This window comes from Castanea sativa, chromosome 7 (genome assembly GCF_040712315.1).
Source record: "Castanea sativa cultivar Marrone di Chiusa Pesio chromosome 7, ASM4071231v1".
Taxonomy (NCBI): domain Eukaryota; kingdom Viridiplantae; phylum Streptophyta; class Magnoliopsida; order Fagales; family Fagaceae; genus Castanea; species Castanea sativa.
The window spans coordinates 13565031-13587982 of record NC_134019.1 but is presented as its reverse complement, the minus strand read 5'-3'; the positions used below and the strand labels follow the sequence as shown (position 1 = coordinate 13587982).

The 22952-nt window shown below is 33.2% G+C and overlaps 1 protein-coding gene across 2 annotated transcripts; it reads left to right on the top strand.

The window, feature by feature from the left end:
- Window positions 1-1196: 1196 nt before the first annotated feature.
- On the top strand, window positions 1197-5094 carry LOC142642777 (AAA-ATPase At2g18193-like). 2 transcript variants are annotated; one of them, XM_075817199.1, is made up of 3 exons: window positions 1197-1694; window positions 3581-4537; window positions 4690-5094. In XM_075817199.1, the coding sequence occupies exons 2-3, from the start codon at window positions 3596-3598 to the stop codon at window positions 5056-5058; spliced, it is 1311 nt and encodes a 436-aa protein (XP_075673314.1). In that variant the 5' UTR covers window positions 1197-1694; window positions 3581-3595; the 3' UTR covers window positions 5059-5094. The 2 variants fall into 2 exon arrangements, with proteins under 2 accessions (XP_075673314.1, XP_075673313.1); XM_075817198.1 differs by lacking the exon at window positions 1197-1694 and adding an exon at window positions 2987-3173.
- Window positions 5095-22952: the final 17858 nt, after the last annotated feature.

Genomic DNA, 22952 nt, shown 5'->3' with positions numbered 1-22952 from the left:
TTACAATATCTTATTTATCAGATGTTTTATCCTTCAATTCTATACATTAAAATAATATTTACTACATATTAAAATAATATATTACTTTCTCCTATCATTATCATCATCATCAACAACAACAACAACGGCAGCACAACCACCACTGCCGCAACAACGGCCACAACCACCATCGGCACAAACCCACATCCACCAAACCAAACAAACCCACATCCCAAACCCACCACCAGCACAAACTCACTTCCACCAAATCAGACAAACCCACATCCCAAACCCACTACTGACACAAACCCACATCCACCATCAGCACAAACCCACTTCCACCAAATCAAACAAACTCACATCCCAAATCCACGAAATCAATTATAAAATTAATTACAACGAGCAAGGATCGGACATACATCGAGACATTTCGTGTGGGTTTAATTGACAAGCTCTGCTTCAAATTAGCAAGCTTCAATCGACGAGCTGAGTTTTTGATCGGCGAGCTCTGCTTCAGATCAACGAGTTCCTTCAGATTGGCAAGTCCTTTCAATCGGAATCGCCTTCTTCTTTGTGACCGGGGAAAAAAAATAGAGAGAAGCACAGAGAAAGGGAATGGGAAAAAAAAAAAAAAAAAAAAACCCCCGAAGCCAGTGAAGACGTTGGAGAAGAAAGAAGAAGGAAAAGAGAAGAGGGAGTGACTGAATGAAAGAACAGACGGAAGAAGAAAAAAGGAAAAAATAAGAGAGAATGATGAAAAGTAATAAAAGAAGGGGGAGAGAAATGAATAAAAAAGTTCTTTTTTAACACACTTATTCGTACTGTTTTGAAAATGAAACTAGATTGTAGTATGTCTCAAATTTATGAGACATTTGACACACCTAATAAAGCTTTATTTTTAATATTTATTATATTAAATATATCATATTATAATATTTAATATATTTAAGACAGCTGATGAGAGTGCTCTTAACACCTCAAATATGTCAAGAAAAGTGACGTAAAAGCAATAAAGCTGGTAGCTAGGTGAAGGAAAAGACAGAAAATGCTATGGAGTCAAAGACGTCCACTTTCTTCATGCCTAAAAAAAATATTTATTCATTTTAAAAGAAGGAAAAGGTTAGGGGTACTATAAGGTGTACTGTGGGGTACATTTATTTCATACCTTATAAAATTAGTCAAAATATGGCAAAAATTATTTGGAAGTGCCCGTTATATATAAGTCGGAAAAGAAGCGAAAACTTTCCCTCTCTCAGTCACCGGGAAAGTGCCTTCACTCTTCGCCCTCGTCTCAGTGTCTCACTCAGCAAAGAATATTCTCCTGTCCCAGCCAGTCAAAAAAAAAAAAAACAGTTCAAATAATGATCTCGTTCTTTCCTAGTTCTTTCAATGAAACTGCCATTACAGGGGGGGGAAAAAACTGAGCTTCTGGACCTTGCTTTGCAGCCAGAACAGTCTTTTTTACGAAACTTCGTCGTTCAGGTTATACTATTTTATACCTCTCTTTTGCTCTCAACTATACGATGCTTCTCATCAATTGCCTTAGCCTTGTAAGACAAGCTCAGGAATAGCAACGCAGCTGGGTCTATAAAAACTAAAAAGGGATGTCCAGAGAGTGATATTAAGCTGTGTGATGATCTAGTTTAAAAAAAAAACTGTGCTTTGTTCAGAGCGGAGATCTTGTGGTGATCTTGGTTTCACTGGTTTCTAAAGAGGTATCATTTTATTTTTCAAATTTATTGTGAACTTAAATTGAGCGTCGCATTCTCTATTTTATTATATTAAATTGTTCCATTTATATTTTAGGTGCTTGTGTGATGTTTTTTTTATATATTTTTTTTTATGAAAAATTTATTAGCAAATAGATGGGGATTTAATCCTAATGAATTTATGGCAGATGTACTTTTTTTTTTTTTTTTTGCCGAATATTATGGCAGATGTACTTTTTATGGAGTAACCCAAAACTTTCGTAATATTAAACAGATTGTATAAACAAAACCAAGAAATACTTGGTGTCTTCTTTAAATAAAAATAAAAATAAAAAAAAAAAGCGTCCAACTCCAAACTCCAATAATATTGCAGCCCTCATCAAGCAGGAACGGACCCAGGTGGCTCCTACGGGTCAAAATTTTTTTTTAGTTATAATATTTTTATTTTTGTAGTTGGCCCATTCTTCTTAATAAGTTTAATTAGCCTCACCCAATCAAATAGCATTTATTCAACCCAAGAACTTAACAAAAATAATAAAAATATTTACAATAGTAATTGTATTTTAGCAACAAAAAAAAAAAATTTATCACTAAATAACTAAAAAATCATGTGTTTTTGGAGAAGTTAAAGTTGCAACTACAATATACTGATATAAATACTAATTGACTATAGCAAATTAAAAAAATACAATATTTTATTAAGTTTATTTCTTTTCTTTCAATTATAAAATTCAAATTTACTCATTTTTTTTATTATTTTAATGAATTATTTATATTATTTTAAATAAAATAATAAAAAAATTGTGATAAAAAAATTATGAAATAATTTGTGATTTTAAAATTAGTCTTCACATCTGCCAAGCTTTCATTAGTTATCATTTTAGTCTATGATTGACGTCATTTTTTAACTACTATTAAAATTTTGCCATATCTATCAAATTATTTGGGTCTCAATATTTTACATAAGAAAATGCCAGTGCTACAATAAAATACACAACATCTGCCATATTTTTCCACCACTCACAACATAGCTAGGTACTCTCTCTCGCTGTTCTGGTCTCACAGTCAGATCTCTTCGTAAAGTGAGTTGTTGAAGGGATAATGTAAAATATATATAAAGTAGTTTTTTGTAATGGAAAATGCGTGTATATTTTTAAGAAGCCAATGAGAATGCTACACATTTGAATCTCACTCAAGTCTCAACAATATGAAGTTTCTCAATAACCTTTCGCTTCTCATCCTCCATGATAGAGTGAATTAAGAACGCTCTCCAGGTTAGAGAGAGAAAAGAATTTTTTTTTTTGTCAAGACACATACAACAAGAAAAGTTGGGATTTTCTTTAGGATGGTTATTTGAGTGCAACTACCATGACTACCGCAAAGATTTGAAGTATTCAGACCATAACAAAGGGCTGAAGACTTGAAGTATTCAAAATGGAGATCCTCTTATATATATGTTCTTGCTTTCACTTGGTTTCTAGAAAGGTATTATTATATTGTTCAAATTTATTGCTAAATCAAGATTTGGGCATAAACTTAGGCTTTGAATTCTCTATTTTATTATGGCGGATTGTTGAATTTGCTTTCTGGATTTTCTCCTCTACACTAGAGGGTTTTTCACTTAATAATTTTGTGTGTTCTTGTGTAATTGATTTTCTTGGTGCTTGTGTGAATTTTGTTAATTTGCTTTAAATTTTCTTTACACATAGATGGAGATTTATCCCAACAAATTTATGGCAGTTGTTTTCTTTGTGAAGTGACTCAAAATTTTTAAAATTTTAATCAGACTGCATAAACAAAACCCAGAAATACTTGGTATTCAAGCTCCTATGTTGCAGCCCTCAAGCCATAAAAAAGTTGAGTCATTGACCAAGTTGTTTTTTTTTTTACAGGGTTACCCTCAAACCATGGTTTCTCTAAAAAAGATGCTTACATCATTGACAACATTTTTCTCAACTGCTTTTGTGATTCTAGGAAATGAATTCATACCTCCTGCGGTCCGCTCTCTCTTCTTCATCGTTGTACATTATTTCTTTACGCCTCAATTCACTCTCATCATTGAAGAGACAGCTGGTCTTAGAAACAATCAAATCTATGAAGCTGCCACAACCTACCTACGTACCAAGATTAGTTATTCATCAAAATCAAAACGTATCAAAGTAAGCAAAACCAATAGGCAAGAGAAACTATCCATTGATATTGTAGTGGGTCAAGTGGTAATTGATCACTATAAAAACATTGAGCTCAAGTGGAAGTTAAATTCAGAAAAAGAAAAGGAAGATTCTGATCCTTATATTTATTTTACGCTTGCCTTCGATAAGATATACGAAAAGGATGTGCTAGAGTCTTATTTACCTTATGTAGTAGCTCGTTTTGAGCAAATACAAAAAGAAGAAAAAGAAAGGATGCGTACGATAAAGCTTTATAGCCGTGATTGTGGCCGTGATCGACATGGTGGTGAATGGGTTTCTATTAATCTAGAACATCCAGCTACATTTGAGAAGTTGGCAATGGACCCGGCGCTGAAGATGAAGGTCAAGGATGATTTGGATAGGTTTGTTAGAAGAAAGGAGTTGTATAAGAAAGTTGGCAAGGTATGGAAGCGAGGGTATTTGCTTTATGGCCCTCCGGGTACCGGTAAATCAAGCTTGATTGCTGCCATGGCTAATTACCTTAAGTTTAATATCTATGATTTGAATCTTTCCGGCGGAAGGTACTCAGATGCAGACTTGAGAAGGACATTGCTTTCAACATCTAATCGTTCAATACTGGTAATTGAGGATATAGATTGCGGGGCACAGTTGGAAGATCGAGAGCAGGAAAATAACTCTAATACTCCTTTCATTAAGGTTACCATTCTTTATCCTATTGAAATGGACTATAAATTTTTACAATAAATTTCAATTATAACTCTTTTTAGGAAAAAGTGTTATATATAATTGAAATTTCTTGTAACCATTTGATTTCATCTAACAATATTTACTTTCATTTTTTTTTTTAGTTCACACTATCGGGTTTATTGAACATGATAGATGGATTATGGTCAAGCTGTGGAGATGAGCGAATTATTGTGGTCACGACCAATCATAAGGAAAAGCTTGATCCAGCTTTGTTGCGCCCTGGCCGCATGGACGTGCACGTGCACATGTCGTATTGCACCATGGATGGGTTCAAGGTGTTGGCTTCTAATTATCTTAATATCGAAGGTGACCACCAACTCTATAGAGAGATTGACGGATTGTTGAAGAATGTAGAGGTTACCCCAGCTGAAATTGCAGAGGAACTTTTGAAGAAAGATGATCCTGATGTTTCTCTTAGTCTTAGAGGAATTGTCGAGTTTCTCGAGGAAAAAGACTTGCGAATGCAATAAGCATGTGATGGGTTTGTGGAGGATATCATGTATGGGTGGGTATGGCTATGTTTTTTTTTGATAGGCTGGTGGGTATGGCTATGTATGAATTATTATGCTTCTCTTTATATATACGTTGTTAATCGGTCTCTGTTAGCTACTATTGTAAGTTTGTAATCCGTGACTCATCAATGTAGTCTCTTTTCATTTGCTAATAAATTGACCTTTGGGTCTGGTTTTTTAAAATTGTAAAATTATCGATTATCTCAAAAGTTTAAACTATTAAGAAATTTGGTATTCAATTACTTAACTATAAGTTTAACACTCTCCCTCACTTGTAGGCCTAAACTTTCCTAAATTTAATTACTTAACCATAAGTCTAACACTCTCCGAGGTAGAGTAAAGCTAAGAATCGAACTCAGGATCTCCTGCTCTGATACCATATATGTTAAATTACTGATTGTCCCAAAAGTTTAAACTGTTAGGAAATGGTGAATTTAATCACTTAGCCATAAGTCTAACAAAAAAAAAATAAAAATCTCTTTGAGATGAATATATACATGTATGTTCAAAATTGGATGAATATGCTTAAGAGCGTATGATGAACATGCATGATACATTGGATGGGTATATTTGGATGTCGAGATTTATTATATCTGATACATGTGAACTTAATTTTAATTCACTACCATTAATTATTTACTTAGCATGAGTTTATTTTCTTTGTGATTTTTCACCATGTACGTATGGATTTACTTTACATGCTAGCTTTCATGTTATAGTGTAAAATTCCATTAACAAAGAACAAAGCTTGATTTGAAACCATTTCCAAAATAATTTTCAACTTGTTTCCAGTTATCTAAGCTTTCAAAACTTGCTTTATGAAAATACTCTCAAAGAGTGAGTTGCTTTTAAAAAAACACATGAAACAGTGGCGGCTCTAGGAATTTTGTTTAGGGGGTCATTAAAAAATTTTAATAAAAAAACTTGAATATATTGAATTACCGAAAAAAAAAAAAAAAATTAATGCATGAAGTTTCACAGTTTCCTTCTACAAGTATTCAAATTTTGAATTGTTATATGATAGTTCATTATGAGTATCTATTGCCAATATGAGTAGCTATGAGCCTATAATCATTCTACTTTGTTAAGTTTATCTAACATTTTTATTTTTATGCAATTTTTATTATCTATTTGTTATTGTTTTTATAAAAATATTTTAAACTAAATGATTAAACTAAACTCATTAGTTTTGTATTAATTATTGATGCACAAGATCACACCCATTCATACATAAAATTATACACTAGTTTCTACTTAAATCAGTAGCAGCACGTTAGAATGTGCTGATTTGGGTTGTCCTAGTCTTTAGGAATTCAGTAGTTTGTTTTTATTTGTTGCCTAGTTTGTAGGAGCTGTTTAGCATGATGTTAGTGGTGCCTATTTTTGTGTTTGTAACCGTTTGTTTTCAGCCTATATTATGGCCATTTACTTATCAATAAAGTGGTAGAGTTTCAGTACAACTCAGTTTCCTCTGTTTTTAGTTTATCGTTTTCTTCTTCTATTTCATATCAGTCTTCTTCCATTTTATATCAATGGTATCAGAGCTTGGTTAGAGTTCCACAATGGCTTCTGAAAATTTTGTGCAGCCAGCCATTCCACGCTTTGATGGTCACTATGACCATTGGAGCATGCTCATGGAGAATTTCTTGAGGTCCAAAGAATATTAGACAGTTGTTGTTTCTGGAGTAGCAGAACCAGCAGAAGGTGTTGTGCTGACAGATGCACAGAAGGTGGAGCTTGAAGGGAAGAAGTTAAAGGATCTCAAAGCAAAGAATTACCTCTTCCAGGCAATCGATCGTTCCATCCTAGGATCCATCCTTTGTAAAGAAACTTCCAAGCAGATTTGGGACTCTATGAAGAAGAAGTATGAGGGGATAGCAAAGGCAAAGAGGGCACAGCTTCAAGCACTTTGAGGCGATTTCGAAACTTTACACATGAAGTCTGGAGAATCGGTGTCAGATTACTTCTCCAGGACAATGGCAATCGCAAATAAGATGAGAATCCATTGTGACAAAATGGCAGATGTTACTATCATTGAGAAGATTCTTCGTTCGATGACAACAAAATTCAACTCTGTTGTTTGTTCGATTGAGGAATCTAAAGACACTGACAATATGTCCATTGATGAATTGCAGAGTTCTTTGTTGGTTCATAAGCAGAAAATGAATCGGCAAGACAAGGAGGAGCAAGCATTACAAGCCTTGGCATCAAAAGGAGGTCAAGAACGAGGAAGAGGCAGAGGCAGAGGCGGCAATGATGGTTGATACTCAAATCAGAAATCTGAAGATTCTGATTCTCAAGGGAGAGGAAAAGGTCATGACAACAACAACAATCATTCAACGCCTTCCAAGTCAAAGTCAGTAGACAAATCAAGAGTTGAATGTTACAGGTGTCACAAGTTTGGCCACTATAAGTCAGAGTGCTGTACTAATCTAAGGAGAGATGGTGGAAAGCAATCCAATTTTGCTGAGAAGGAAGAAGAAGTGTCTTTGTTGATGGCCTGTCACGGCAAGGAGGAAACCCACAAAAAATTCTTGTGGTACTTAGACACTGGTTGCAGCAACCATATGAGTGGAGAGAAGTCTGTATTCTCTGAATTGGATGAAGCTTTTCTTGATGTTGTGAAGTTAGGTGATGGCTCTACAGTTTCTGTTATGGGAAAGGGAAAGGTAGCAATTCAAACCAACAGAAATTTTATTCAAACTATTTCTAACGTTCTTTTTGTTCCAGATTTGAGAACAGATTTACTTAGTGTTGGTCAACTACAAGAAAAGGGATATGGAATCTCTATCAAGAATGGAGTCTGCAGAATTGAAGATGAAATGTTGGGCTTGATAGCTCAAGTCAACATGACAGCCAACAAAATGTTTCCATTGTATATCCATGACACCGCTCACTCATGTCTTTCTGCAAGATTGGGAGAGAAGGAATGGCTATGGCATTTTCGCTATGGGCATCTTAGCTTTGGCGGGTTGAAAACTTTACAACAAAAGAATATGGTGGCTGGTCTTCCCCAAATTACAGCTCCTTCTGAAGTTTGTGAAGAATGTGTTGTTAGCAAACAACACCGTAATCAATTCCCACAAGGGAAATCATGGAGGGCGAAGGCGGCACTGGAGCTTGTTCATTCCGATATTTGCAGGCCAATAACTCCATGTTCTAATGGAAGTAAGAGATATATACTTACATTCATTGATGATTTTAGTCGCAAGAGCTGGTTTTATTTTTTGCAAGAGAAGTCTGAAGCTTTTCTAGCCTTTAAAAACTATAAAGCACTAGTTGAAAAAGAAGTTGGCAGTCCCATAAAAATTCTTCGCACAGATCAGGGTGGAGAATATAACTCACATGAATTTGCAAGTTTCTGTGAGACTCATGGAATAAAGAGGCAGCTTACAGCAGCTTATACGCCCCAACAAAATGGCGTTTGTGAAAGGAAGAATCGCACTATTCTAAATATGGTGCGAAGTCTTTTAATAAGGAGTTGTATTCCAAAGAGTTTTTGGCCTGAAGCAGTTAATTGGAGTATTCATATATTGAATAGAAGTCCCACACTCGCTGTTAAAAATAAGACACAAGAGGAAGCATGGAGTGGACGAAAACCAGCTGTTGATCACTTTAGAATTTTTGGGTGTGTTGCATATGCCCATATTCCAGATCAGAAGAGGAAGAAGCTGGATGACAAGGGAGAAAAATGTATTTTTCTTGGTGTTAGTGATCAATCAAAAGCTTATAAGCTTTACAATCCTAACACTAAGAAAATACTTATCAGTCAAGACGTTGATTTTGATGAAGATCAAATCTGGGAATGGAGTAAAAATGTAGTTGGAGAGCATATTCCAACTAGTTTTGATGGAGAAGATGGTGATGAAGTAAACCAGCCGCAACAGCACCTTGCTCCAGCAATTGATGCATTTGAGAATCCACAAAATGAAACTCGTATTGCCTCTGAAGTCACTCCAACAGCACCAGAAGCAGTAGCTGAACCACGTTCTCAACATGTATGAAGAAGACCAGCATGGATGTATGATTATGAGGTAACTGGAATTGATCAATCTGAAGACCCACTCACTCACTTTGCTCTGTTTTCAGATTGTGATCCTATCAGTTTTGAAGTGGCTGTCAAATAACCAAAATGGGGAAAGGCTATGGATGCTGAAATTATAGCCATTGAAAGAAATGATACATGGGAGCTATGTGATCTTCCAAAAGGGCAGAAGACAATTGGCGTAAAGTGGGTTTACAAGACAAAGCTGAAGAAGAATGGTGAGGTTGATAAGCACAAGGCACGCTTGGTAGCTAAGGGCTACAAGCAGGAGTTTGGTGTTGATTATAAAGAAGTCTTTGCTCCGGTTGCAAGGCATGATACAATCAAATTGGTGATTGCTATGGCAGCTCAAAACTCATGGCCTATCTTCCAGTTGGACGTGAAATCAGCATTCCTCCATGGAGATTTGAAAGAAGAGGTATTTATTGATCAATCCCTTGGTTATGTAAAACTTGGCAATGAGCATAAAGTGTATAAGTTAAAGAAAGCTCTATATGGATTAAATCAAGCTCCACGGGCTTGGTATAATCGTATAGAAACTTATTTTTTGAAGGAAGGATTTCAAAAATGTCCTTATGAACACACACTTTTCATTAAAGTTGATGATGGAGGGAAAATGCTCATTGTTTGCTTATATGTAGATGATCTAATCTATACTGGAAGTAATACAACCATATTTGAAAGCTTTAAGAAATCCATGATGGCTGAATTTGAAATGAGTGATCTTGGCATGATGCATTACTTTCTTGGCATAGAAGTGTTGCAGTCCTCTACTGGAATTTTTATTTCTCAAAAGAAGTATGTGGGAGAAATCTTGGGCAAGTTTCAGATGAAGGATTGTAATCTTGTAAATACTCCATCTGAGTTTGGTATGAAGCTAAACAAGGATGATGGAGGAAAGAAGGTTGATGACACTCTTTACAAACAAATAGTGGGGAGTTTAATGTATTTGACAGCAACAAGACCTGATATAATGCATGCTGTAAGTGTGATTAGCAGGTACATGGAATGTCCTACAGAGATTCATCTCTTGGCTGCAAAAAGAATTCTTAGGTACTTGCAAGGTACTAAGGAGTTTGGGATGTTCTTCAAAAAGGGAGAAAAGTCAGATTTGTTTGGCTTTACAGATAGTGATTATGCAGGAGATTCTGATGATCGAAAAAGTACATCTGGGTATGTTTTCATGTTCGGAATAGGAGCTGTTTCATGGTCATCAAAGAAGCAGCCAATAGTCACATTGTCAACCACTGAAGCTAAATTTGTTGCAGCAACAGCTTGTGCTTGTCAAGCTATTTGGCTGAAGAAGATTCTTGAAGAGCTGAAGTTCAAAGAAGATGGGCCTACTCTTATTTACTGTGACAACATTTCAGCAATAAAGCTCTCAAAGAATCCTATTCTACATGGTCGAAGCAAGCATATAGATGTGAAGTATCATTTCTTGAGGGATCTCACGAATGATGAAGTTATTAATCTGGTTTACTGCAGAAGTGAAGATCAGATTGCTGATATTCTAATAAAGCCTCTCAAATTTCCTGCATTTCAGAAGTTCAGGGAGCTACTTGGTGTTTGTTGTTCAAAGGACTTTATTTGAGGGATGGCACTTTAAAGTTTGAGTCTTATTAAATTGATGTTATGTGTGGAACATCAGTTTAAGGGAGGGATTGTTGAATAAATCAGTAGCAGCACGTTAAAATGTGCTGATTTGGGTTGTCCTAGTCTTTAGGAATTCAGTAGTTTGTTTTTATTTGTTGCCTAGTTTGTAGGAGCTGTTTAGCATGATGTTAGTGGTGCCTATTTTTGTGTTTGTAACCGTTTGTTTTCAGCCTATATTATGGCCATTTACTTATCAATAAAGTGGTAGAGTTTCAGTACAACTCAGTTTCCTCTGTTTTTAGTTTATCGTTTTCTTCTTCTATTTCATATCAGTCTTCTTCCATTTTATATCATTTATTTCTTAATTATTAAATTATATAAATTTATATTATATTTATATTATACACACAAACATCCACACATATCATAATTCACACAAATAACATTATAACAAAAAGTAATGTACACAATCAATATTAGACATACTGACACACATAATATAAATTTATAAAAAATAATGATACTTATAATTCACAAACACTTACTCTTTATTCTTAGAGTTATAAATACTTATAATAAGAGTGTGCAAAATTTAAGTCAGAGTGTGTACAAATATTTTTAAGAAAAAAATTATAGTATTAAACTAACAAAAAAAAAATATAATATATATATATATATATATATTGAAGTCAGGGTGCTCATTTGAACCCCCTGAGAATAGTGTGGCGCCACCCCTGTTCAACAAAACTAACCAAGATTTGGGATTCAACAAAACCAAGACGCTTCAGGGTAAGCAAAGAATATAGGCAAAAGGAATCAATCATTGATGTCGTATGGGATGTACTGGTTATTGATAACTTCAGAGAAATTACACTCAAATGGAAGTTACGTACAGAAAAAGAAGAGGGTTTCAATATTATAAAGAAATATTTTGAGCTTTCCTTTGATAGGGGATACGAAATGGTTGAGCTAGAGTCTTATTTAGCTGGTATAGTACATCGTTTTGAGGAAATTCAAAACAAAGAAAATGTGGTGAAGATTTATACCTGTAATGAAAAAGTTCGTCGTTCTGTCAATCGGGAATATGATCATGATCGTAATGTACATTGGGCCTGGGGTTATGTTAATCTTGAACATCCAGCTACGTTTGAGAAGTTGATTTGGACAGGTTTCTTGAAGGGAAGGATTTATATGAGAAAGTTGGCAAGACATGGAAGCGAGGGTATTTGCTTTATGGCCCACCGGGTACCGGTAAATCAAGCTTGATTGCTGCCATGGCTAATTACCTCAAGTTTAATATCTATGATTTGAACCTTTCCGGTATGTTTTCAAATGAAGACTTGAGAAGTATATTGCTCTCAACAACTAATTGCTCAATACTGGTAATCGAGGATATAGATTGCGGTACAAACTTCAATGTCAAAAAGAAAAAGAAATACTCGGTTGGCATTCTTTACTCATAAAATTTAGTTGCAATTACTACAATATATATATAGTCAACTGTTATACACTTCAGACAGTTGGATGTATATTGGGTCTGACATTTGATGCTTATTAGATTGAAATGGACTATAAATGAGTACAATAATTCTCAATATAAACTATTTTTTCAATACGAAAAATTGTTATAATGATTCTAAGTGTGTGAACCTCGTTTTGTTAGACACGGCTATAATTTTGATGAGATATTTAGTTCAATGAGTCTAATTAGATTTTATCCTGCTAGAAGAATTTTCCTACTATTGGACGCATGTATTGCTGGGTTTGAGCCTGAGAATCGAATTAGAATATTTCAACAGAAAAATAGAATAGGAATGGGAATAAAATTGCATACCAGTCATATCTCTTAAACCCCCTGGAAGTTAAGGGTTTTGTGTATTGATTATAACTTAATATACATATGCTATGCACCATGTCAACAACCATTACCATTATCACACTAGCTGATGCAAATGACATTATCTAATTATTTCATCTAATGGTATTTAGCTACTTTTTCAGTTCACACTAGCGGGTTTATTGAACATGATAGATGGATTATGGTCAAGCAGTGGAGATGAGCGAATTGTTGTGTTCACCACCAATCATAAGGACAGGCTTGATCCTGTGTTGTTGCGCCCAGGCCGCATGGATGTGCATGTGCACATGTCATATTGCACCATGGATGGGTTAAAGATTTTAGCTTCTAATTATCGTGATTTCAATTGTGACCACGAACTCTATGGTCATATTGAAGGATTGTTGGGGAATGTAGAGGTTATCCCAGCTGAAATTGCAGAGGTACTTTTAGAGAAGGGTGGTACTGATCGATGTTGTTCTTGGCAGACTAGTCGAATTTCTTGAGCAAAAGACACTTCAGAAAGCAAAGGCTGCAGAGTTGAAGGAACTTTTGAAGAGTGATGACGATGCAGATGTTGATGTTGAAGGATTTATGAAATTTCTCGAGCAGAAAAAAATTTTGAATGCAAAGGCTGCAGAGGCAGAGCAACTTTTGAAGAGTGATCATACTGATGATAATGTTGAAGTACTTGTTGAACTTTTCAAGAAAAAAAAAAACTTGAGGATGCAATGGCTGCAGAGGCAAAGTGTACAGATCCAAACGAATCTTAACTGATGGATAATTTCAAAAGAGATGGTTCGTGCTCTCAAGGAATTAGTAATGTTCCCAAGCCATTCTAGCTCTTGTCAAATCTCATTTAAGTTTTTCCTCTGGGTGACCATCAGTGAATCCCTGCTGGTGGTGATCCTTATTTGTTCCTCCCCTCATTTCTGAGTTTTTCTTCTCTTTGTGAAATAATATGCATCGTGTCAATGTGTGGGTTTGCACTGCTGTGAATCTGGTTATGTACTTGTGTGTGAGATGTTGGTGATTTAGAAAAGAATTACATGTTTGTTGAAGGGATATTTTGCATTACGCTTTTTTTGTGTGCTGCTATTTGCCTCTGATCACTTTACTTTTATTGCTGGTGACGTTGACTCTCACTCTTTTTGTGTAACAGCCCTCCCTTCTCTTATTTAGTTACAACCCTGCCTCCTTTGAATGTTCATAATTAATTACACTCTGTTTGTTTCAGTATCAACGCTTTCTGAAAAACTATTCATTTTTCAAAGAGCATTTTCTGAAAAACTATATCATTTTCCAGTGTTTAGTAACGACCTTGAAAATGTTTTCTGGTATTTGGTATGCAAATTTTTATTTTTATTTTTTACATTTCTTGTGTAATTTAAAACATATGTATTATGTAAACCAACTAATGTAATAAATATAAATAATAATAAAAAAACAAGAATGAATTTGGTTTTTATACTAAAATTTTGACAATAGATACAATCAAAATTAGTTGTCAAATTTTCATGATCTCTACCACTCATCTTGCTCATATATATGGACAGAAACGTCCACACACACACACACACACACATATATATATATATCAACCATTTGTCTATATATATAAAATTGATAAGGGAATACATCTTTAGTAAGTACAAATAACAATAATTTTTAATTGTCTACTTTTTTTGCTGGTATACTGATTGTCTACTATGGTCAACCACAAGTCTTTAATATTACTCAAAATTATGTATTCAAATAATGTATTTACATAATATATCATCACTATATAATATCTGCATAATGTATCTATCAACGAAAAAAATTATCCTATGTAAAAGCAATTTAGAGCCATATAAGTACTGTGTTTAAAATTTTTGTCTTTTACTTCATTCATTCATTCATTCTTTCTTCTTTTTTATTTTTTTAGCACTTTTATGTGCAAAAAAAACTTCTACTTGGAATCCATCAAACCAAAAATTTCTTATAAAAAAAATAAAATCAAGTTTGAAATTCAAAGTAAAGAATTGGGATTTTGGTAGAGAGGAATGAAATTATTGAGCAATGAGGGAAAAAAATCTACTCAGAGAATTGTGTTATAAAGGGGAAGAGAAATATGGAGAGAGAAAGAGAGAGAGAGAGAGAGAGAGAGAGAGAGAGAGAGAGAGAGAGAGAGAGTGAGGGAGAGAGATCTATGGAAAAGGAGAGACCAGAGTTAGTGACAGTGAGAGTGTGAGGAAAGAAAAAAGAAAAGGGAATAGAGAAAGAGTGAGATTGATTGTTTTCCAAAAAAAAATTTTGGAAAACAACCTATAAAAAAAAATTTATTAGGATTTTTCATTGACTAAAGATAGTTTTCCGTTGACCAGTTTTTTTTGTGCTACCAAACACTGGAACATGTGGAAAACTACCTTTACAGAAAGTTTTCCAGCAAAACAAACAGAGTGTTAGTATTTAGTCATTTAATGCTGAGAGTTTGTTTAGACCCTTTAACCAGATTGTTTAACCTAATTTATTAATCAAGTAATTGCTTAGATTAATTTACAAATCTAGGTTAAACACAAATAATCATATTATGCAAAGTTGCGGAAAAGTAAATAACACCACGATATGATATCTAGGAAAACCAATAAAACTAACTTGTTTCAAGGTAAAAACCTAGGGAGGATTTAACTTAACTATCCTCAAGGTAAACCAAATTTACTATTGTAGGGAATTTCCACAAATTCATAAATCTGTGAGAAACAAAAAAATAGAGAAAACACACGCAAAAAAATAATAATAATAATCACATGCACAAGACAGTATTTACGTGGTTCGGCAATTTGCCTACGTTCACAGAGTTGCAGGGATTTCACTATTATCATGGAGAAATACAAAGTGCGGCTACAGTGTTTTTCTCTCTTAAGCACGACGATAACAACAAACCATAATCACAAAAAACAGTGTTTTCTACATCCTGCACACATGGACTAAGCTTCCGCTCTATGGACTAAGCCTCAGAAAATCTCCCATTAAAAACCATGCAACATTATTCGGGTTGGGTCGTGTTGTCAACCTGATCAAACATAACTAAGCTTCACAAAGCCCAACACACTATAAGAGAATTGAAGTTTTTACAAAATATTTAACCATAAATCTAATGCTACCACATGTAGTAACTTACTGACACGACCACGAACAAGCTCCGAATTCACAGACTCCTCCTCTCCTTGGATTAACAGCAACATAAGCACACCCTTGCTTGTGACTTTGAGACTCCACTCAAAGGTTCAGATCACCTTTTCTTGTTGATCTTGATGCAGCAACTAGTTCTACCAATCCTTGATTGAAGTTTAAGTTCCGGTAGAATCTTGTATAGTTAGAAAGTATAGAACCTCTCAAAGAGAAACACACAAGTCTTCTTCAGCTCTTCTAAAACGTAATTAGGGTTTTCCTTTTATATGTAGAGAAGTTTAAGTGAAACCCTAAACGTTTATGCGGGCTTGGACCTCTTAAAAAATCTACAAAAAAAAAAAACTATGTCTGCGATTTTCGATCGGTCGGGTCTAATTCTCAATCGGTCAAGAAAGGTAGAACATGACTTCTCCCTTTTTGCAATCGGCTGGATTTCAAATCTTGAAACACACTTATTTAAGCATTGCCTAAACACATAGACTAGACATGTTTTGCTCTCAGTTTGCCAAAACAACACAAATATGATTCTAAACATTTAATTTAAATCTTTAGAACCTAACAAATGCTTTGGTGAGAAAGCATGTGAAAGTCTTTGGAGGTTATTTTCTGTTCTTTGAAGAAAACTATATGCAAGTCAAGATGTGTATCAGTGTTACTTATTTGATAACAGTACCGTGAGAGAATAGGAACTGGTCGCATAATATGTTGCGATATGAGTCTCACGCTTTCACTTCTCCCTTCTTTTGTCTTTTATTTGTTTGATGATCCTGAAGTTGAAAAAAAAATGGTGTTTTTTTGTAATATATAATAAATTTATTTCTTTTATGTCTACACTAGCATTACTCAAATATGTAAAGATTGATTAGAAATCAAATTCTTTTTGTCTGTAGACTTTACAGTATCAATGCATGTCATGTCAAAAAAGGCACCACATGCTACGTATTTTTCAATGTTCCATTTAGATTATAGTTTTTGGAAGTGCACTTCACTAATGAAATGTGTACCTTTTATAACCACTGATGCCAATGGGCTACTCAAATTCAACATGGACTGCACTCCTAGAGCTCATATATACCTCTCCTGTTGCCATGCTCGATCAACGCATGTTGAAATTGATTTTCACTTTAGTTTGAGTTATGATAGCCAATAAATCTCTTATAATCTTTTTCTTTCTTCTTTTCTTGGGTTCAGTTGGGATCAATTAGCAAACATTTTTTTCCAAGTGCTTATCTTTGTCCAGATTTGTTCTTTTACAAACCAAGATCAATGTTGTTCCAATACAGTTGGCTTGAAGGATAATGACTATTAAATAATGAAAAATAATAAGAAATTGCAGCCATGATAGCTCTTGTGGTCACTATTGGTTTTGTATTGATTAGATGCCTAGAATAGATATAGATGTTGCTATAGTATTTGTTGAAATTTGATAGCTCTTGTGGTCACTATTGGTTTTTTATTGATTAGATGCCTAGAATAGGTATAGATGTTGCTATAGTATTTGTTGAAATTCTTGAGACAATGAATGCAATAGTATTTTGAAAAGAATGGTGAATGATCTCTAAAGTACATTAGAGTGGAGAATGTATTAATTTATATGTAAATATTCATTTAAAAATTGAGGTTAATTATATGTAAAACGAAGTTGTATAGATTTGTAGCAAAACTAAATATAGATTTTGCCTTCGAGCCTGTTAAACTAACAAAGGTTAGAATCTTTCGCATATAGTTTTCCCATTGTTTTGAATTTTAAAAAAAAAAATAGTCTTCATTTTTATTACCTATACTTTTTTCTCTTTTAGTTTATTCTTGCTGGGCTAATTAGGTTCTTATTGAAATTTGATTAACTCTAAACTCATATTTCATGTTAATTAGAATTTAGAGGTGTGTGTTTAAAAAAAAAAAAAAGATCGGATTCTAGAATGATGTTTAGGTAAAGTTTTGAAAATTCTTTATTTTTTATGATGGCATAATAGTGTTTTGGGTCTAACTATGGTGTTTAGGATGTTTAATCCTAAGAAGTCACAATTATCAGACCTTGCAAGTATCAAACTAGCCTAAGTTCAACTTTTGGCCTTTTTCTAAAAGCCTTTCTAAGCATTTAGATTCATCTAGATTAATTTGTCTTTAATACAATCACACATTGTTTTATCTCTATTACTATAAATATATGTGATTTTAAATTTACGGTTTTGTTAACAAGAGCTGGCCAGCAGCTATTAATGAACTATCTTTGGGCCCCACTTGCATAGGAAATGGGTGGAAGTTCACTTTTCAAATGCAATTTATTTTAGCCGTGAAGCTTTTCTCTAATAAATATATGACAAAAATGCCACTTTAACACACATTTAACTCATTTCCCTCCGTTTCACTTTTTATTTCCCACCCAATTTCACTTTATTAATATTTTACTCATCATCTCCTTTCACTTTACCAATATCAAACTCACTTTCTTTCACTTTACCATTATCAAACCCACTTCAAAAAAAAAAAGAAAAAAAAAAAAAGAAGAAGAGATGAAGAAAAGTTCAAATGCTCAATGAAGGATTAAGCAATTATTTTGCAAGGTACAATAATTTTATTTTATTAAATTCATATTTATTTTATTAAATATATTTGAATATGAGGTTAATCTTTATGTTTAATACATGTTGTATATTATAGCACCAATAGATGAGAATTTAGTTGTAAGTGAGACTCATTAAGTTGTTAAAAGAAATTGTTGTGTAGTCTTGAAAGTTCTATCTGTAAAAATAAAAAATAAATAAATAAAATAAATAATGAAGTTCTAGACCAATATTATAAGTATAACGAAACATGAAATTCCAAGTACTATATAACCCAAGTAACATATAAGAATATGTACTCAGAAATTTAAAATATACACAGACTTACCTCTTGGCTTGACTCTGTCCACAAATAATAAAAAAGACTCCACAAAAAATATTAATATGCAGAATTGTTTAACATGAAATTCATTGTGCCTATGAAGTAGGAACATGCTTAGGAAAAATAATTTCTTGAAATGCTTGCTCAAACTAGGTAAAGTAGAGCACTTGTAATTCATATGCAAAAGAAAACAAAAGGTGGTGGAGCTTTGGTAAAAGTCATAAGTGGAAAACTAAGAAAAGGGCAAAAGAAAAAGTGAAAATTATTTTTGTTCTTTCATATTAACATGGAAAAACTAAGGGCATAAACAAATGTTGTAGGTGATAAAATCTAAGAAAAAATGGGAAGAATTGTAAATGCGGTGCTATGAAATTATGTTGTTCTTCTTATTTTTATGCTAGAGCACAGGGCATCTAGTCATTATCTTATTTTATTTGTATCATTTTTTTCATTTATCCTAAAATATGATGTGGATTGTTTTAATCTTGTTTTAATATAGCACCAATGGATGAGAATTTAGTTAAAAGTGACACTCATCAAGTTGGTAAAACGATTTTTTTTTTTAACTTAAATGAATTACTTCAATAATGAACCTTATTTTATTTTATTTATATCATTTTTTTCATTTATCCTAAAATATGATATTGAATATTGATTTTTTTAATATTCTTTTAATGTAGCACAAATAGATGAATTACTTTGACTTAAATGAGCTACCACAAGAAGGCACTATCATTTTTATTTATTTGTAATCCATATTTCATTTAACGTATAACATGATATTGATTTTTTTTTTATTCTTGTTTTAATATAGCACAAATTGATGATGATTTAATTGCAAGTGAGATTCATGGAAGTGTTTCAAGGAATTGTGTTGACTTAAATGCGTTTCGGAATGATGGAAAAAATAATAACACATGTGGAGGGGAAATAATTGATTAGAATGAATGTCCAATAGATGAAACGGGGGTTATTGAAGAATACGAGGATATAAATTCAATAGAAAATGAATATGAGCCTTTTGTTGGTCAATGTTTTCTTAGTGAAGAAGAAACTTTCATTTTATATAAAAATTGTGCAAATCGAAATGGTTTTACAATTTGAAAAGGTCGTTCAGAGAAAAAAACTGGAGAAATAGGAAGATATAATTTCTTTTGTCATCAGGAAGGTAGACAACCACTAAAAATGGTGGATCCATCTAAGAAGTAACGAAATAGGAAGTCTTTAAAATGTGGATGCAAAGTTTGTCTAACTATTGTATTGCAAAAGTGAATAGACATTTTTCCAAAAGAATGGCATGTCACTATTTTTGTTATAAATTACAATCATGAATTGTTGTCCTCCTTCAAGAGTGCAATTTCTTCCGGCCAATTGAATTATCACCGAAGATGATAAATATTGCATTCTCTTATACAAAGAAGTTGAACTTTCAGTTAGAGAAATAATGTGTTATAAAACTTAAGAAAAATGTGAAATATGGACCTCTTCCATTTTTTTCAATGGGATATTCATAATTTTTATGTGAGAATGAGAAAGATACATGTTGTGAATGATGCCATGGATCTCTTACAATTCTGTAAAGTTGCTAAAGAAAGGAATTCTAAGTTTCAATATGCATTCATAACCAATAAAGAGAAAATGTTAGAGCATATTTTTTGGTCGCACCCTCATAGTTTTGATTGTTACCAAAAATATGACGATGTGGTTGTTTTTTATACTACTTACAAGGTAAATGCTTGTGACATGCGTCTTTTGGTATTTTTGTCGGTGTCAATAATCATGGAAAGACAATTCTCTTTGGTTGTGCACTTCTTCGAAATAACTAGCGCTTTTCGATGGTTAATGAAGGTACTCTATTTATTTTATAAATTTGTACAACTATTTTTCCATTTTATTTAATTAATTAGTGGAATAATATTAATACATATCATTTGAAATGTTTACATATTATAATAAAAAAATTTTATTAGCAGAATTTTGCATGTTTAATGAAGAAAAAACCTGAGGCTATTTTGATGGATCAAGATCCATGGATTACAGAGGCAATATCAAAAGAATTACTACTCACAGAACATGCCTTTTGTATATGGTGTATTACCACTAAATTTAGTGGTTGGTTTACGTCCACTCTCTGTAATCAATATTTAAATTGGTGCACAGAGTTCTACAAGTTAGACTCATGTGAAGAATTTAAGGGTCAATGGAATCAAGTTATGGAAAAGAATGACATGCTTATTAATAAGCATGTAATTGGTTTATATCAAATCAAGCACTTTTGGGTACCATGTTACCTTTATGAGTATTTTTTTGGTGGAATGACAACAACTTGAAGATCGGAAAGTATAAATGCCTTTACTAAACGGTTTGCTAGTTCTCACATAAACTTGATCCAACTTATTAAACAAGTAAGTCAATACCTACCATTGATTTCTTTTATTGTATAATTTGTTTTATTTTTTTATTTGTTAATGTTTGTGTTGGTGCAAATACAATAATAATAGAAATAACATAAAGAGAAACTGAATAATACTTCTGAATTTTATTAATTTAAAGAGAAAAATTACACAACACTATTTTGGACTGAGGCGCGGCATTCGTTCTCTTTAAGGAGATTCAAGCCCTTGGTTGGCTAAATTTTGTAACCGGTGCAGACCTTCTCTAACTTGTCTCCCCCTGGACACAATAGCCCAACAAGTGTCGTATGGCTAGAACAACTCTGCACAAAGTGTTCAAGCTAAATCTCCACTAGAAAGAACACCCTTCCTTGCCAAGAACCTCTCTATTTTTTTAGTGTATATTGCAATAATTTAGATTGGATCTGAGTGAGTCTATTTATAAGCTCAATGGGCCTCACAAAATTACTACCCAAATTAATCTGATTAATTAGGTCCATTATTCTGATGTAGTGGGTGTTACAAAATTAATTGTTGGATATTAATCTAATGGGCTGGAGTTACACAATTAATGATGAGATAAGGAGTTTCTGAATAATGAAAAGGCTCACCTCCCCCTTGTGCACGTATCTAGGCCAATATCTGAGTCAATTCATATTAGTTCATTAATCACCACAATTAAAAAGAATAAAATAGTCTCTCTCTCTTTTTCAATGTGGGATTAAATAATTTTACTAACTTCTCATATTCCATATTCACTCCCCCATCTTTACATTTATGTTGTATTATTTATTCATTTTAATTAATTAATATTAAAATGTTCCAACAGTTTGTAGTCTTTATGTGTCATATAAAAGTTTTAATTTATTTTATTATTTATAATCTTAGGTTGATCTTGCCATTGAAGATATTGAGCAAACACAATCACATGATGCAATGTTAGAGACATTTAGAGGTTCTTCGTTAAGAACGTTGTCACCGTTAGAAGACCAAGCACATAATGTTTTGAAACCTTACTCTTGCAAAAAATTTCAAAAGGAGTTTTTATGAGCAACACAAGATTCAGTTCATCAAGAAAACCATATTGAATTTGTGCTATAGCATTATAAAGATGAAACTAGTCAAAAGCACAAGGTTTTATGGGATGGTGAGATGACTAATTGTAGTTGAAAACATTTTGAATTTTGGGGTATACTTTGTTGTCACATTCTTAGTGTATTCCTTCACAAAAATTGTTACGATATTTCACCATTGTATTTACCATCACGTTGGTGTTGTGAAGCCTCATTAAGTAAAAAAGAATAGCTAGTGTTGGATGGTGAAAATTTAGTAGGCAAGGAAAATGTGGTTGATGCCAATGTTAATGGTGTGATTGATGGAGATCGTTTCATTAATTGTCCTCCACTATCAAACACAAAAGGTCATCCAAAGCAAAAACAAATGAAAGGCAGAAGGGAATTAGGAAAGTAAAAGAAGACTTGTGGGCTTTACAAGCATGTTGGTCATAACATCTCTACGTGTCTGCAGAAAGAGACTTGTACTCCTCAAATGGTGCAAAAAAAAGGAAAACATGTACTTCAAGTGAAATGGGATTGAATCCAATATTTTGTTTAAAATGTTAGGTAGAAGCTCTTGAACTTGTATAACAAAAATTGTGACAATATTATTTTTGCTATTTTTGACAATCTTATGCCATTGCTTCTTCCCTCACTATGACAATATTATGTGTACATTTTTAGACCCCTTAAAACACAAGTTGTTTAACCTAGTTATTTAGCTAAGAGATTACTTAGTTAAATTATTCAAATTTTGGTTAACACAATCAAATCATATCATGTAAAGCAAAGCGAAATAAGTAGATAACACACGATATGATAACCTAGGAAAACCAAACCGGTAAAAATCCTAGGGAGGATTTAACCTA